Raw genomic sequence first — 12,887 nt, 5'->3', positions numbered from 1 at the left:
GTAAAAGTAAACAATCTCTGAATTAAAAAAACAAAATCTTTTATATTTTTCTGAAATATCTTATTGCTGCTTATGTTCTTCCTGAAAAGTTACTTATTAAAATAAACAAATCTTTCGAGATAAAAATGAAACACTATTTCTTAAACTATTTATTCAATGCAGAATAATTCAAACCAAATCATGTAACAAAACGAACTGAAGTTTTCTTGTCGTGTGTGCATAAGATTCACTTTTCAAAAGACAAATTTCTGGTAACGTATTTATTCACACAAAAGTAATTCGCTATAACATAGTTATAAATTTTCAACAGCTTCATATTAGATTAAATCTTACACCAACATGAAATATATTTTATATGAGGGGAACATTATATACATTTACATTTACATATACATATACATATACATATGCATTACTATTGTAATGAAACTGTAACGCCGACATATCGCAAGTAATATGTATATTTTTCATTGCATTGAGTTGTTTTCCAAATGACGTAACGCTATTTGTTATTCATTTATCTATTATTCATAGTTCAAAATTTTTAACATTCTTTGGAGGAAAAACTATTTATCGCTTCAATTTTATTATAGATTAATTAAAAACTAATAAAGAAGAGCATTGGTAACACCAATTTTCATGCGTTCACATGATATACACTCACAATCACATGTATGTACATTAAATATACATCAATGTCTATAATTGCCCTCATTAAACTCATTGCACACACGTCCATTTTATACCCCTTTAAACTAATTTGTTTAAAAATTTCGAAATAAGTAAATTGACATTTTCTAAAGACTTAAATTTGATGTACCTTTTGTGAAAGTACAACATCGATAATTCAAGGTACAACTTCGATATCGCTAATTTTAATACTTTTTACTCTTGACATATTAACGTTAATTTTATTAAATTTTACGATGGCAAATAAGCTTCTAGTACCTTAATTTATATTTTCGAAGAAAAAGAAGTTTAAGAACGATCGTAAAGTTATTTGGAAATAATGTGTGTACTATTTCTTACTAATGGTTTATTTGTACGTTAGTAATTATTCGATGATTTTTAAGCTATTTCATTATATCACGTTTTTAATGATATATTTTTGTTTGCAATATTAGCAAAAAATAATATTTATCTGAAAATGGAGACAATTTTTTTGACAAAGCGTTAGAGTAAATTTTATCTTCTACTTACAATATAATATAATATAATTTTTGTAAAATACTCACATGTATTGGCCTGAGCAAAAAACATTTACAAATCATTTCCTATGACACTATTGCCACAAGAAATATCAATTTTGCAATATAGCAATTAAAACTTTTAAGTGTTGAATGCCATCATTGTCTGTAATGCGTCTAATTGCTTCTTGGATGGATATATAAGTCATTGTCATAGAATGGACAACATTACTAGCGGAGCTGCTTACGAATGTTCTGGACAACGTGTATGTTGAATACGCGGGACAGTTTTCATAGGATTCGCCGTTTCACAAACATGAACAACTATGCCTGGCTGTCCTGAACCTCCAGGATGTAATTCATGGCTACCTCCTGAAAGATTAATTGTGTTATTGATTGTTTCTACAAGAACAATGAAATAAATTATTTAAACATTAGAACCTGCGGATAAGTTTGCTATAGCTGCTAATAAATCATGATTAACTAAAGGTTCGCTTTCTTCTCTAGGTTCCCAGCCGATAGGTGGCGAAGCAGGTGGTGAAATTAGGAACTGTTTAGTAAGTGCTGGCGGTTGGAGGTGTTGGTCTTCCATGTCTGTAAAGTACATCATATTTATCATTAATATATAATACAACTAATATAAAATATATTTTTACAAACCTATTGGCGTAACAGGTTGTGCGAAATAACAATTGATATCGGTCTCACCAAAGTGAGTTTGGTGTAGCTGTATCCTTGCATTTGCAGCTGCATTTGGTGAACTATAGTTTACTCTCATTCTTCTAAATGATCTAAAATATTGAAATGTAGCATCTTCCCCAAACTGCTTAAAAAGATCTTCTATTTCATGCTACAAGGTAAAGAAAAGTTTTTAAGCAAATATATACACGTTGCGATGTACTTTGTTACATGTATTACCTTTAACTCGTCACATTTAAAAACTCGGGGATCTACATTGGTTACAATAACAGACATTGGTAAATCTTCATCGTGTACCAAATCTTCTATAGATCTCATATTTGAATCACTATGACTTTTTCCTACATCAAATTCTAGTTCTAGTTGTTGATAATTAGGATGCAAATTTGGTAAACCGTCAACTTCATTTATTATTATATTTTCAGATTCCTCTAGTTCCTCATCTTCCAACACACCTGAACCATGCTTCTCCTCCATGTTTACTTTTTTCTGTTGAATTACAGACACATTAAAGTACATTTTAATACATAGATTTATTGTATTGTAAAATTACTTAGATCATATTTATAATGAAATAACAAATGATAAAACAAATTGAATAACTTTAAATATTTTTGAATTTACAATAAGAAGAGAGATATGCAACAAGAATCTGTGACAAGAAACCCATATAAGAAACTGTTTAAAATACATTTTGTGCTTTTATCACATGCCATATTATATCATGCAAATAAAACTGTGTAACTGAAATTATTTCGTAAAAATTGTTTTCATCCGTCTTGATGCCTTTTTAATTATATTACTCCATTATAAACACGGCCTTATGCGTTACGTCAATACAATAAAACAATTACGATTTACTGTGTAATTACTTTTGTATTTTTCAATCAGAATTTGCTAGTTCACTATTCAAACTTGTATGCCATTAAATTAAATGATATTTTAAATCACATATGCACAATGTTAGTTAGAATAACATAGTATCCTGTTTAGTTTTTAACAAAATTTATTTCACCACTGTATTTTCTTTAGTTTAGAATGTCATACTTCTTTTGTAAGTTATGCAAAGAAACTTGATGAAAAATAACTCTTTGAATGCATATGTATATACACATATACACATATGTATGCGAGGAATTATAGGACGCCATGCATATTTACAAAACACGTATCAAACACATTTACAGATCCTCCGAATTTATTTGCCACGGTTCTTTCTCTCATTGATACACAATCATTCGATGTGCATGCTACATACATACTTGCCATGCGTCAGCTTTTAGTGAAAAAACAATTAATCAGCTGACTGGGCACAGATAATACTCGCCTGAACGTTTTCGAGCGACTAAATCGGATCTGTGATGGTTTTTTTTCTTTCTCGATTGTTTATCCGAATCGAAAATATTTTATCTACTTATTAGAGATTATACGGATTAGGTTCAATCTACATAAAAAATTAATCATTGCATTAACGTACTCTTAACCATTCCCACGCAACTCTCAATATTCTACACTGTATTTAACTATTATATTATTTTCGTAACGGAATCTTTCATAATAGTAAACTGCCAGAAGTAACTAGAAGGATAGCAGGCCGTTCAAACGATTCTTTCGAGCAATATCATTTTTACCAAAGATCTACGATGATAAATTCAAATTTGGATTACGTACCATCGATAAATTGATGGGATTTAAGTGTGGTATACCCTGGGATGTACTGTTTGAAAATTCGTCTTATGTTAATCTTCTTACAGAGTTACCTATCTATACTTTCGATCAGAAACACGTATTGCACATGCACATTATACATATGCATGTATATTTGTACGTTCGAACAGTGAACAACAAATAACAATGTCGACGATGGAAGGTTCACTTAGCAAATGGACAAATGTCGTTAACGGATGGCAATATCGATGGTTCGTTTTAGATGATAATGCCGGGCTTTTGTCATATTACACGGTGAGATTTTTTTAATACTCTGATCGTTGTGCTTGATGTTTACTCGTTGTATCATAAACAGGTTACACCCTATTTCTCTATTAAAAAATCCAACTAATATCCAAATAAAAATTCCTATCCGCTAAATCCCATTTCTATACGATTGATTGATTGTTCGTCAATTGAATACTTTAGCATTTATTTTTATTTCTGAAAGTTCAGTTTGTGTATCTGTCATAATCAGCTGATTTCTGAATTTCAAGTCATCAAATTTCGTACAAAGGAATTACTTATCAGACTTACGCGATAAAGATAAACTATGTTTGATAGAAGAATCTAGTATCAGTATAAATATTTTCATACTATAAAATGTATATTTTAATAGCTATTGGTTCGAATTTTACAATTACTTATTGATTTAATAATATATAAAATTACTTTTCATATTTACAAAACACTATAAAGACAAAATTTATTTTAAATAAATAATATCATGAATTGATGTTGTTAAACAAAATTGAACATTGTTGTAAATATATTTCAGAGTAAGGAAAAAATGATGAGAGGAGCACGTAGAGGATGCGTCCGTTTAAGAGGTGCTATTATCGGTATAGATGATGAAGATGACAGCACATTTACAATTACCACCTCATCGTATAAAGATGATCCTAAAACATTTCATTTTCAAACACGAAATGCAGAGGAACGAGAACGTTGGATTCGTGCATTGGAAGATACTATATTACGTCATTCGCATGCTGTACGATTTATATCTTATTTATGTACTATGTGTAACATAAAGAAGTTTTTCTTTTCTGATACTTAATGTTATTTTAGAGATGGGATCCTAAAAAATCACCACCTAAGCAAGATTTTGATCGCAAAGTAGCCGAAGCCGATGCTTATCTTCAATTATTAATTGAACAAATAAAATTAATTGAAACAAAACAGAGAACCACTGCTGAAGAAGATGAAGAGAAGCAGCAAAAGTATGCTGCGGTTTTAACACAAGCCAATGCAATGCTTAATTGTGTTAAGCATACAATTGTTCAATTGCAAATTGCAAAGGTGAAAATTTAATGTAGTAATAAGACATTCTTTTCGTTGATTTTTATAATTAAATTTAACACATTTAACTGAATAACTTACAGCATGCTTAACTAATACAATACTTTTAGAATACAGCGATACCTGTAAATGGTATATATAGGGGACCCACTGACTCAATACATGTTTCGTCTTCCTTATCTCATGGTAATAACTTGGAAGTTGTAAATAAAATGCATCTGTAATCAGAAATGTTTAATACAGTGAATTTCAGTTGCTGCTAGCGAAGAAGAGGCATCGGTACAAACTGGAATCGAAATAGGTTCTGAGCATGTAGAACCAAGAATACCTGCATTGTCAAATGGTAATATGTTTTTCACATTCACGCGTATTAAAGTATAAATTAAACTTCAGTAGATAAATATTATTAAAATATACATTTTCGATGTATTTTATTTTTAAAGCTGTTGTAGATAGAGATCTTCCAGTACCGCAATTTTCTTACTCGTCTTCGGACGAAGATGAGGACTACTATGATGCAGCAGACGAGATATCGCCTCCTGCAATACAAAATCATATCACCGTGTAAGTATTTATTAGTTTAATAAAACTTCAGCATGAGGCTGAATAAAATATTTAAGATATTTTATAATAATAATAATAATTAAACCTTTTAGTAGACGACGAGATGGCGAATGGTCGCAGGCACATGTTGATGCCAGTTCGATCGAAAATCGAAAGCAACCTCCATTACCACCTACAAAAGGTGATGGATCAGTTGATTACGATGGTAAGTTTAAAATTTTCTAATGAATATACAATATTTTCTGAATTATGTTTTATTTACTGTATATTTGTATGCGGTATTTTTTAATAGTATGACATCAAACAAAGAATATATACGAAAAGTTGTACAGTGTTAAAATAAAAAATGGGTATGCAAATGTTTAAATATATCAAAGTAGATTGAAACATATTAATGTGGATTAAAATTTTACGACGCATAATTATAATATGATTGTTATTATTATTAGTGGATATTTATATTAAAATGTACCTGCATCACGAAATTCATAATATCAAATAAATCGTTGCGAAAGTCAGTAGAATTTTAACAAAACAATTCATAAATTTGTAACAAATGAAGGTGAATATGTAACAAAATTCACTTGTTAGTATCGATAATGCAGATTTGCACCAGACGACCTTATCCGCAACTTCACTTATTGATTTTAGTGAGCATCTTACACAACACGTGAATTATCGCGTTAACGTAACGTTGTCGCAAAATAGTCGCCAAATTTTTAGTTAAAGTCAAGCCTAAATGTTTGATAGTATGGCAAAATTAGAGAAAATGACATTTTATCAATTTCTGATGTTTTCTTCCTTTCTGTGTATTTCATTTCTTGGGAAACAACTTTTATGTCGCGTATAGTCAATTTCGCGCAGTGAAAGTATTTAGGAATGGATATTAGCTGGTATTTTACAAAAAGACAATATGCTGGGTGCAGATTCAAAGAGTAAGTCTTTTAATCATGGTGAAATATACTTAACAAATAAAAATATCCTAAGTTTAATAGAATCCTTGATAACTTATCCGTGTTTTCTTTATACTTGTAAATAAATAAGTAGGTACATATGTGACATTTTGTTTTAACGATTCAAGTTTCTAGAGAAAGAAATAGTTAACTAGTTTAAAATGATAATATTTTATTAATTACCCGATAAGCTACTAAGTAATGTTATTGTCAATGAATCGTATTATATTACAGCTCTATACGAGGAGGAGAGTGAAACAGAAAGTTAGTAACAATTATACTAATAAATTTTGAAATTATTAAGAAATAAAATGAAATGTTGTTTGTTTATTATTGCATTTCAGTGGATTCTATGGAATCTCATGGATCTGTTGTAACTCATCTTCTATCTCAAGTGAAGATTGGTATGGATTTGACAAAAGTAGCATTACCTACATTTATTTTAGAGCGCAGGTCGCTTCTTGAAATGTATGCAGATTACTTTACTCATCCAGACCAGTTTGTAAGGTATAGTCTAAAATAATTATTAAAAATGATGTAAACTCTTCATATGTTATTGTAATACTTTATACATTCTAGCATAGCAGATATGACCACACCAAAAGATAGAATGGTTCAAGTAGTTCGTTGGTACTTATGTAGTTTCCATGCAGGTCGCAAATCAGGGGTAGCTAAAAAACCATATAATCCAATATTAGGTGAAATTTTTAGATGTCATTGGGATATTCCCACTGATAGTGTAGATAGTTCAATTGATTCAAAAGTAGTTGTCGAAGGACCCGTACCTTGGTGTAAAGAAAATCAACTTTCGTTTATCGCAGAACAAGTATCTCATCACCCTCCAAGTAAGTTTCTAATCTGTTAATGATTACGTTCTAAAGAAATTTTTAATATCATTTATATTCTAGTAAGTGCGTTTTATGCTGAACATTATGCAAAAAAAATTAGTTTTGGAGCACATGTATGGACAAAGAGTAAATTTCTTGGATTAAGTATAGGAGTGCATAATGTAGGGAAAGGTTGGGTAAATGTATTACAACATGGAGAAGAATACGTTCTAACTTTTCCTAATGGTTATGGTAGATCTATTCTTACTGTACCATGGATAGAATTAGGAGGAACTGCAGTTATACATTGTACACAAACTGGCTTCCATGCTACAGTAGAGTTTTTAACAAAACCGTTTTACGGTGGTAAACGTAACCGAATTACATGTCAGATTACTCAACCAGGAGAGAAGAAACCATTTCTTACTATAACCGGAGAGTGGAGCGGTGCTATGGAAGCAAAATGGGCTGATGGAGTAAGTATAAAAATTATTGCCATAATTAGTATACTGCTTTGTATATCGCCGATTTTAGGTGTCATATAAAAATTGTAATTATTTAATATCATAAATGTTAATTTTTTTTAGAGAATTGAAACATTTGCGGATGTAAAAGAACTTCAAACTCAAAGAAAATTAGTAAAACCAGTATGTGAACAAGAAGAACATGAATCGCGAAAAGTTTGGCGGGATGTAACCGTTGGATTAAGGATTAATGATATGGAAAAAGCTACAGCAGCTAAATGTACAATTGAACAAAAACAACGAGACGAAGCGCGTCTTAGAAAAGAAAATAGTATTAATTGGCAAACGAAGGTACGCGTTTATAAAAACTTTATATTTTATTTTTTTCTCATGTTTTGTATAATGATATAAAATCTTGTTTTTTTTCAACAGTTGTTTAAAGAAACTAAAGACGGTGGATGGGTATATGTAAAACCTCTTGCAGACAGATTACATCCTTCTCTCGATCAAGCGAGTGCAACGTAAATAAAATGTTATTTTGCCGCAGTCTTAGACATTGCACAGCACTAGAAATTTAAGGCCTAAGTAAGGCATGACTTATAATATTAATTTATACAATACATTTTAATGCTTTTCAAGACACCATTTTAAGAATAATGACTCTACTATTGGAACGAAGAAAACTAAAAAGATCAAATTTTTTCCTGTAAAATGTTGCTTTTCATATAAACCTGATCGAGTACAATAGCAACTGTTAAAATGGTATACAATGTTAAGATTTCATTCAATGATATACAAGTATTTTGATAGCTGGCAAATTATTTTTTATAACACATAGCTACCAATAGCCACGATATTAAAGAGAAAAGTCATTATAGTATCGTGTCATGTATTATATGTAGACATAGGTCTGCAAAGCTTATATATATTATTATTAAACTGTTATATAGATATGTCACTGATATTCTTGACAGTACGATCTTTGCTAATAAAAGATGAAATGTAATTTAGTATAATATACGGTGGAATGAATAAAAAATAGTAATAAGACGGATATAAAAGCATATCTTACTGGGTACAAAAATTCAATCGAAGAACAAAACACTTTCGTGAATTAATTATTGCGTTTAATTCCATTCCTATAGTAAACGTCCTTAGAATGTCATTAGCTAAAAACACAATACTATAGTAGAATCCAATTACTTTCTTACTGAAAAATCACTTTGATGCAAACAATTTCCAAAACTATACGTTTATTTTTTAGTAGTTATAAGTGTTATTTAAATTTGTTTTAAAAAACTTTTTGACAACCATTTCTAGAATAAGAAAAACACGTATCTGAAATAACTTTGTTAATAAGTAATTTGCGAAAAGAATAGTTGCATTCGTAATTGTGAAAACAATACATATTGCGTACATTGTGTGCGCGTATTCATATAAAGTTTACTTAACCGGTATTGGATTTAAACAAGCATTTAGACAATGTAAATACATATAAAAATATTTCTTGTAGTTTTTTGTGTACTTTTTTTCATAACTGTACATACATTAATTTTCATTCGAGTACAAAGTATTAAAATATGCTTAACAAATTTACATTAATCAAATTAAAATTGTAATTTGTTGTTTCTTAGAAACTGTGTTCTTCATTTTCATTAAAGTAAATAATGGTACATAGATATACATTGTAAAATATTACTTAATCATAATATTGACTACAAAATGTAATATACTAATAGATATGTAAATTTCTGATAAAATAAAACTTTATTCATGCATTGAGTTAACATGTATGTATTTAGTTTAAATTATGATTATGATAATGTTTTTATTTATATTAAAAAATGAATGAAAGTATTTATAATACATCAATGTATATAACAGTCAAAATTTTCTTTCCACAAAATCGTAGATATAATTAAGTATCATCTGTAAGTTTTTCCAAATATATATGTCCAATATAATAATCAGAGACAGCTCTATGAAGTTGTGGAAATCGTTTTGTTGACAATAATAAATGCTCTAAGCCTGCTTTCATCACTAGGAAACCTACTTCACAATATGTTTTATTTGTAGAATCGATGATACTTTTATTTGTCTCGTATTTGTATAATACTTTAACAATGGATACTGTTTGCAAGGTTATAATATTATTATTTGAAATTGTTTTAGGCTCTATCATTAAATTCAAGTGCCAGTCCATTGGTTTTAGAATAAGGCAATGATTATTTTTCCCTACAGAAGATTGTAAAATTATTTCTTCGCCAAATATACCAGTCATAGAAGTTTTAATAGCTATTAAAAAATCATCGAAAGGATCTGTTGCATTTTTTGTTTTTGAATTGCTTAATAAATTGTAATCTATAGAACAACTCCACAGTTTAAGCGAATTATTTGTATCAACTTTTCCTAAATATTGTAAGCACCTGTTACAAATGACAGTATTTCCATCTATTTTTAAATTGTCATTAAACAAATTTGTATGAAGAACAAAGAATAGTGGTCCATAAAAGATGTCAGATTCTAACGGCGTCAAATTTTGTGTAATATTAACACGATTGTGATTACAGCAAAACCATTCGCTTGGATCATAGTTCGTATCTGGTACAGGTAATACCCTTTCGACAAGTATTTTTTTAGAAAGAATGGTTTTACAATATGTACATAATATATTGCAATCAGATGCATTAAGTAATTCAGTGTTTTCTAAATAATAATTTTCTAAAGAATCTTTTATAGAATTAATCTTTGGCGCAGAATTAGTAAGTATTTCTGTTTGAAACGATCCAAAAATAGAATTTGATCCTGTTTGCACACGGAAACAAATCCAATCATTCACTATATTTAACGCAGACAATGAATTTGGTATTAATTTTATCAATTTTGTTAGAAACTTTAACGTATTATTCTCTATTGTTATCTCTATACTTTCTTCTAAAAGCTTTATTCTAACTTTTGTTGAGTTTACTTCTTTGTCTAAATGAATGAAAACATTGCATATCTGAAGTCTAGGTCTTAACTCCAATGTTATAGATTCTATCATATTAAAGTATACTAAATAAGAAATATTAATCGCAACTTTTTAATTAGATGGAATAAATATTAATTTCTTCTGAATGTTGTTACAAATTCGGCAAAGTTTGTAAGACAAGTCTATTATACATATGTTTTTAAAAATATTTCTCTCAAAGAGGTAAGTGGATCAAAAGAAATTATCTTACAATAAACCTGAAAAGAAATTTTGAATTTAGATATCAAAAAATGTATACACATAAGAATCAAAAGAAATGTTTGAAGCTTTACCTCTAGAATTGTGCATTTATTACACGAAATAATAATGTTGTCGACATAAGATGAAAAGATTATTTCTTTAAATTAAATTTAATACAGACTCTTCTTAACCCATATCATCAAAGTTTGTTTCATACATTTCCCAGTATTAATATAAATATTCCTAAAAAATATTTTTTTTGTAAAATAGGTATTACGAAATTAAATGAAAATATATTGTAAATAATTAGCACCTGTCAAAGTCAGCAATCAATGATTATGAAACAAATTCACCAAGATGAAACATATGGTTTATTATGACTCTAACCTAAAATTGATTATTTTAGACTTTTACATATTTTTTGATACAACAAACGAATGAGTAAATAATTACAATTCACAACGGAGTTACATTCTTACTATAATGGACCACGTGCGGTACTTCACCATTTATGTTCACAATCCCGTGCACCGTGACCAGATTTGGCATAATTGCGTGCATCGACGTTAACATTAGTAACGACGAACTTCCTTAGCGTTTAACGGAGTGGTGGGGAAAGCCGACAATATCTTACCGCACGAGCCACATGTAACATCAGGCCAGCACTTCATGCAACTTCGGAAAATCGGGGTAAAGAACGTGAACAAGAGCGTGAATATTGTAGAAATTCTAAGAATATTCGAAAAGTTGTTCCTTAACGTCGTAAAGTGACAAAATGCTCAGAACAATTGTCAATTTTCAAACGATCATAACTTTTACAATAGTAAAACTTATCTCATTGAAATTTTTTCTAGAAGTTGAGCTGATGAATACCTAGAAAAAAGTATTAGACAACGTTTCATTTTGATTTAGATTAAAACAATTCGTGAACAATTCGTCTATCAAAATTGCACAGATGTCGCTCGGTCACTCGTCATGGTCCGTGCTCCTTGATGGTTATAAGAGCCCCCTGAGGCCCTCGCGGGGGAGTTATCTCCCAACCGCCAAGCAAGACGGACCGTATCGAGATGAAGAATTTAATTGAAGATTTACATTCGATCAAAATCGAAGATGGCGGCCAAGAAGATGTTTCACGAGCAGCGGCCAAGGGACAAAACCGGTCTTCTTAAACACCAAGAAAATCTTATTTGTGGGAACAACTTATGCAATAAACTGAACAACTTTTATATTCAACAACTCAGAGACACTTTACATCTCTGTTATGGAACAACTTGTGCAATAAAACTGAACATGGTATATTTGCCTATATAGGCGAAAAATATACAAATACAAATTGAATTTATTGAGTTGATATCAAATAAACATTCTTTGCTATAAAATCAAAAAATTATTCCTAGTGCACTGCGCAGTATTGTGTCGCGTTTCGTCGTGTCGCGTCTCCCACAATTTAGCTTCCTCCTTTGTTTTAGAAAACTAATTACTTGGCAGCTTTTTAATTGCGTAATCTAGTTTCTAAGTCTGTAAAAAGGAAGGTCGATCGAACTTTGTTCCATCGGTCTCACTTTGGGTCTCCACTCGCAGCAACCTCCTCGTGGTGAGACCTGGTAATCGGTGTTACCTTTGAAGAAGAACTTCTTCATTATGGGTAACACCGAGATAATGGCTGCGAATTTAAAACAATATAAATTTGATTTTTAATCTAAATCAAAATGAAATGTTGTCTAATACTTTTTTCTAGGTATTCATGAGCTCAACTTCTAGAAAAAATTTCAATGAGATAAGTTTTACTATTGTAATCGTATGCCGTTGACGGGAGGTCGGATTTCAGTTGTTAAGAGCGAGAAGGCAAATGTGAGCCTTTCTCTCTCGACTTCCACGAGGCGGTCCGAAATTACTTCGGGCAGCTTCGGAGAATCGAGAAAGAGGGCATGCGTCAGTTTGCCTTTGTCGTCTTTCCGAAACTCCACGAGCTC

The 12,887-nt window shown here is 30.3% G+C and overlaps 3 protein-coding genes across 7 annotated transcripts; 1 reads left to right on the top strand and 2 right to left on the bottom strand.

Moving 5' to 3' along the window:
- Positions 1-78: 78 nt before the first annotated feature.
- Positions 79-3,418, bottom strand: LOC122397735 (protein sarah). 3 transcript variants are annotated; one of them, XM_043397097.1, is made up of 6 exons: positions 3,364-3,418; positions 2,106-2,375; positions 1,848-2,037; positions 1,629-1,781; positions 1,236-1,559; positions 79-1,141 (listed from the first exon to the last, which is right to left on the bottom strand). In XM_043397097.1, the coding sequence occupies exons 2-5, from the start codon at positions 2,361-2,363 to the stop codon at positions 1,432-1,434; spliced, it is 729 nt and encodes a 242-aa protein (XP_043253032.1). In that variant the 5' UTR covers positions 2,364-2,375; positions 3,364-3,418; the 3' UTR covers positions 79-1,141; positions 1,236-1,431. The 3 variants fall into 3 exon arrangements, with proteins under 3 accessions (XP_043253032.1, XP_043253031.1, XP_043253029.1); XM_043397096.1 differs by having other exon boundaries at positions 3,214-3,410; XM_043397094.1 differs by lacking the exon at positions 3,364-3,418 and adding an exon at positions 2,759-3,145.
- Positions 3,419-3,627: 209 nt separating this feature from the next.
- Positions 3,628-9,261, top strand: LOC122397734 (oxysterol-binding protein-related protein 9). The gene is made up of 13 exons (XM_043397093.1): positions 3,628-3,848; positions 4,372-4,587; positions 4,665-4,895; positions 5,006-5,081; positions 5,149-5,238; positions 5,339-5,459; positions 5,552-5,664; positions 6,647-6,676; positions 6,757-6,919; positions 6,992-7,257; positions 7,321-7,715; positions 7,827-8,054; positions 8,136-9,261. The coding sequence occupies exons 1-13, from the start codon at positions 3,741-3,743 to the stop codon at positions 8,226-8,228; spliced, it is 2,130 nt and encodes a 709-aa protein (XP_043253028.1). The 5' UTR covers positions 3,628-3,740; the 3' UTR covers positions 8,229-9,261.
- Positions 9,262-9,621: 360 nt separating this feature from the next.
- On the bottom strand, positions 9,622-11,580 carry LOC122397961. 3 transcript variants are annotated; one of them, XM_043397487.1, is made up of 4 exons: positions 11,368-11,580; positions 11,228-11,301; positions 11,007-11,157; positions 9,622-10,931 (listed from the first exon to the last, which is right to left on the bottom strand). In XM_043397487.1, the coding sequence occupies exon 4, from the start codon at positions 10,744-10,746 to the stop codon at positions 9,622-9,624; it is 1,125 nt and encodes a 374-aa protein (XP_043253422.1). In that variant the 5' UTR covers positions 10,747-10,931; positions 11,007-11,157; positions 11,228-11,301; positions 11,368-11,580. The 3 variants fall into 3 exon arrangements, with proteins under 3 accessions (XP_043253422.1, XP_043253424.1, XP_043253423.1); XM_043397489.1 differs by having other exon boundaries at positions 11,386-11,580; XM_043397488.1 differs by having other exon boundaries at positions 11,394-11,580.
- Positions 11,581-12,887: the final 1,307 nt, after the last annotated feature.

The sequence above is a fragment of the Colletes gigas genome, unplaced genomic scaffold (assembly GCF_013123115.1).
Source record: "Colletes gigas isolate AHSC1104 unplaced genomic scaffold, ASM1312311v1 Colletes_gigas_Sc00010, whole genome shotgun sequence".
Classification (NCBI taxonomy): Eukaryota; Metazoa; Arthropoda; class Insecta; order Hymenoptera; family Colletidae; genus Colletes; species Colletes gigas.
This window is presented reverse-complemented; position numbering and strand designations above follow the sequence as displayed.

Coding starts and splice junctions, on each gene's coding strand:
- LOC122397735 (XM_043397097.1), bottom strand. CDS start 2,363: ATGGAGGAGAAGCATGGTTCAGGTGTGTTGGAAGATGAGGAACTAGAG. Junction 1,782..1,847: donor ACAACCTGTTACGCCAATAG/GTTTGTAAAAAT, acceptor TGTACTTTACAG/ACATGGAAGACCAACACCTC. Junction 1,560..1,628: donor TATAGCAAACTTATCCGCAG/GTTCTAATGTTT, acceptor TTAATCTTTCAG/GAGGTAGCCATGAATTACAT.
- LOC122397961 (XM_043397487.1), bottom strand. CDS start 10,746: ATGATAGAATCTATAACATTGGAGTTAAGACCTAGACTTCAGATATGC.
- LOC122397734 (XM_043397093.1), top strand. CDS start 3,741: ATGTCGACGATGGAAGGTTCACTTAGCAAATGGACAAATGTCGTTAAC. Junction 4,896..5,005: donor TTCAATTGCAAATTGCAAAG/GTGAAAATTTAA, acceptor CAATACTTTTAG/AATACAGCGATACCTGTAAA. Junction 5,665..6,646: donor TGGATCAGTTGATTACGATG/GTAAGTTTAAAA, acceptor ATTATATTACAG/CTCTATACGAGGAGGAGAGT.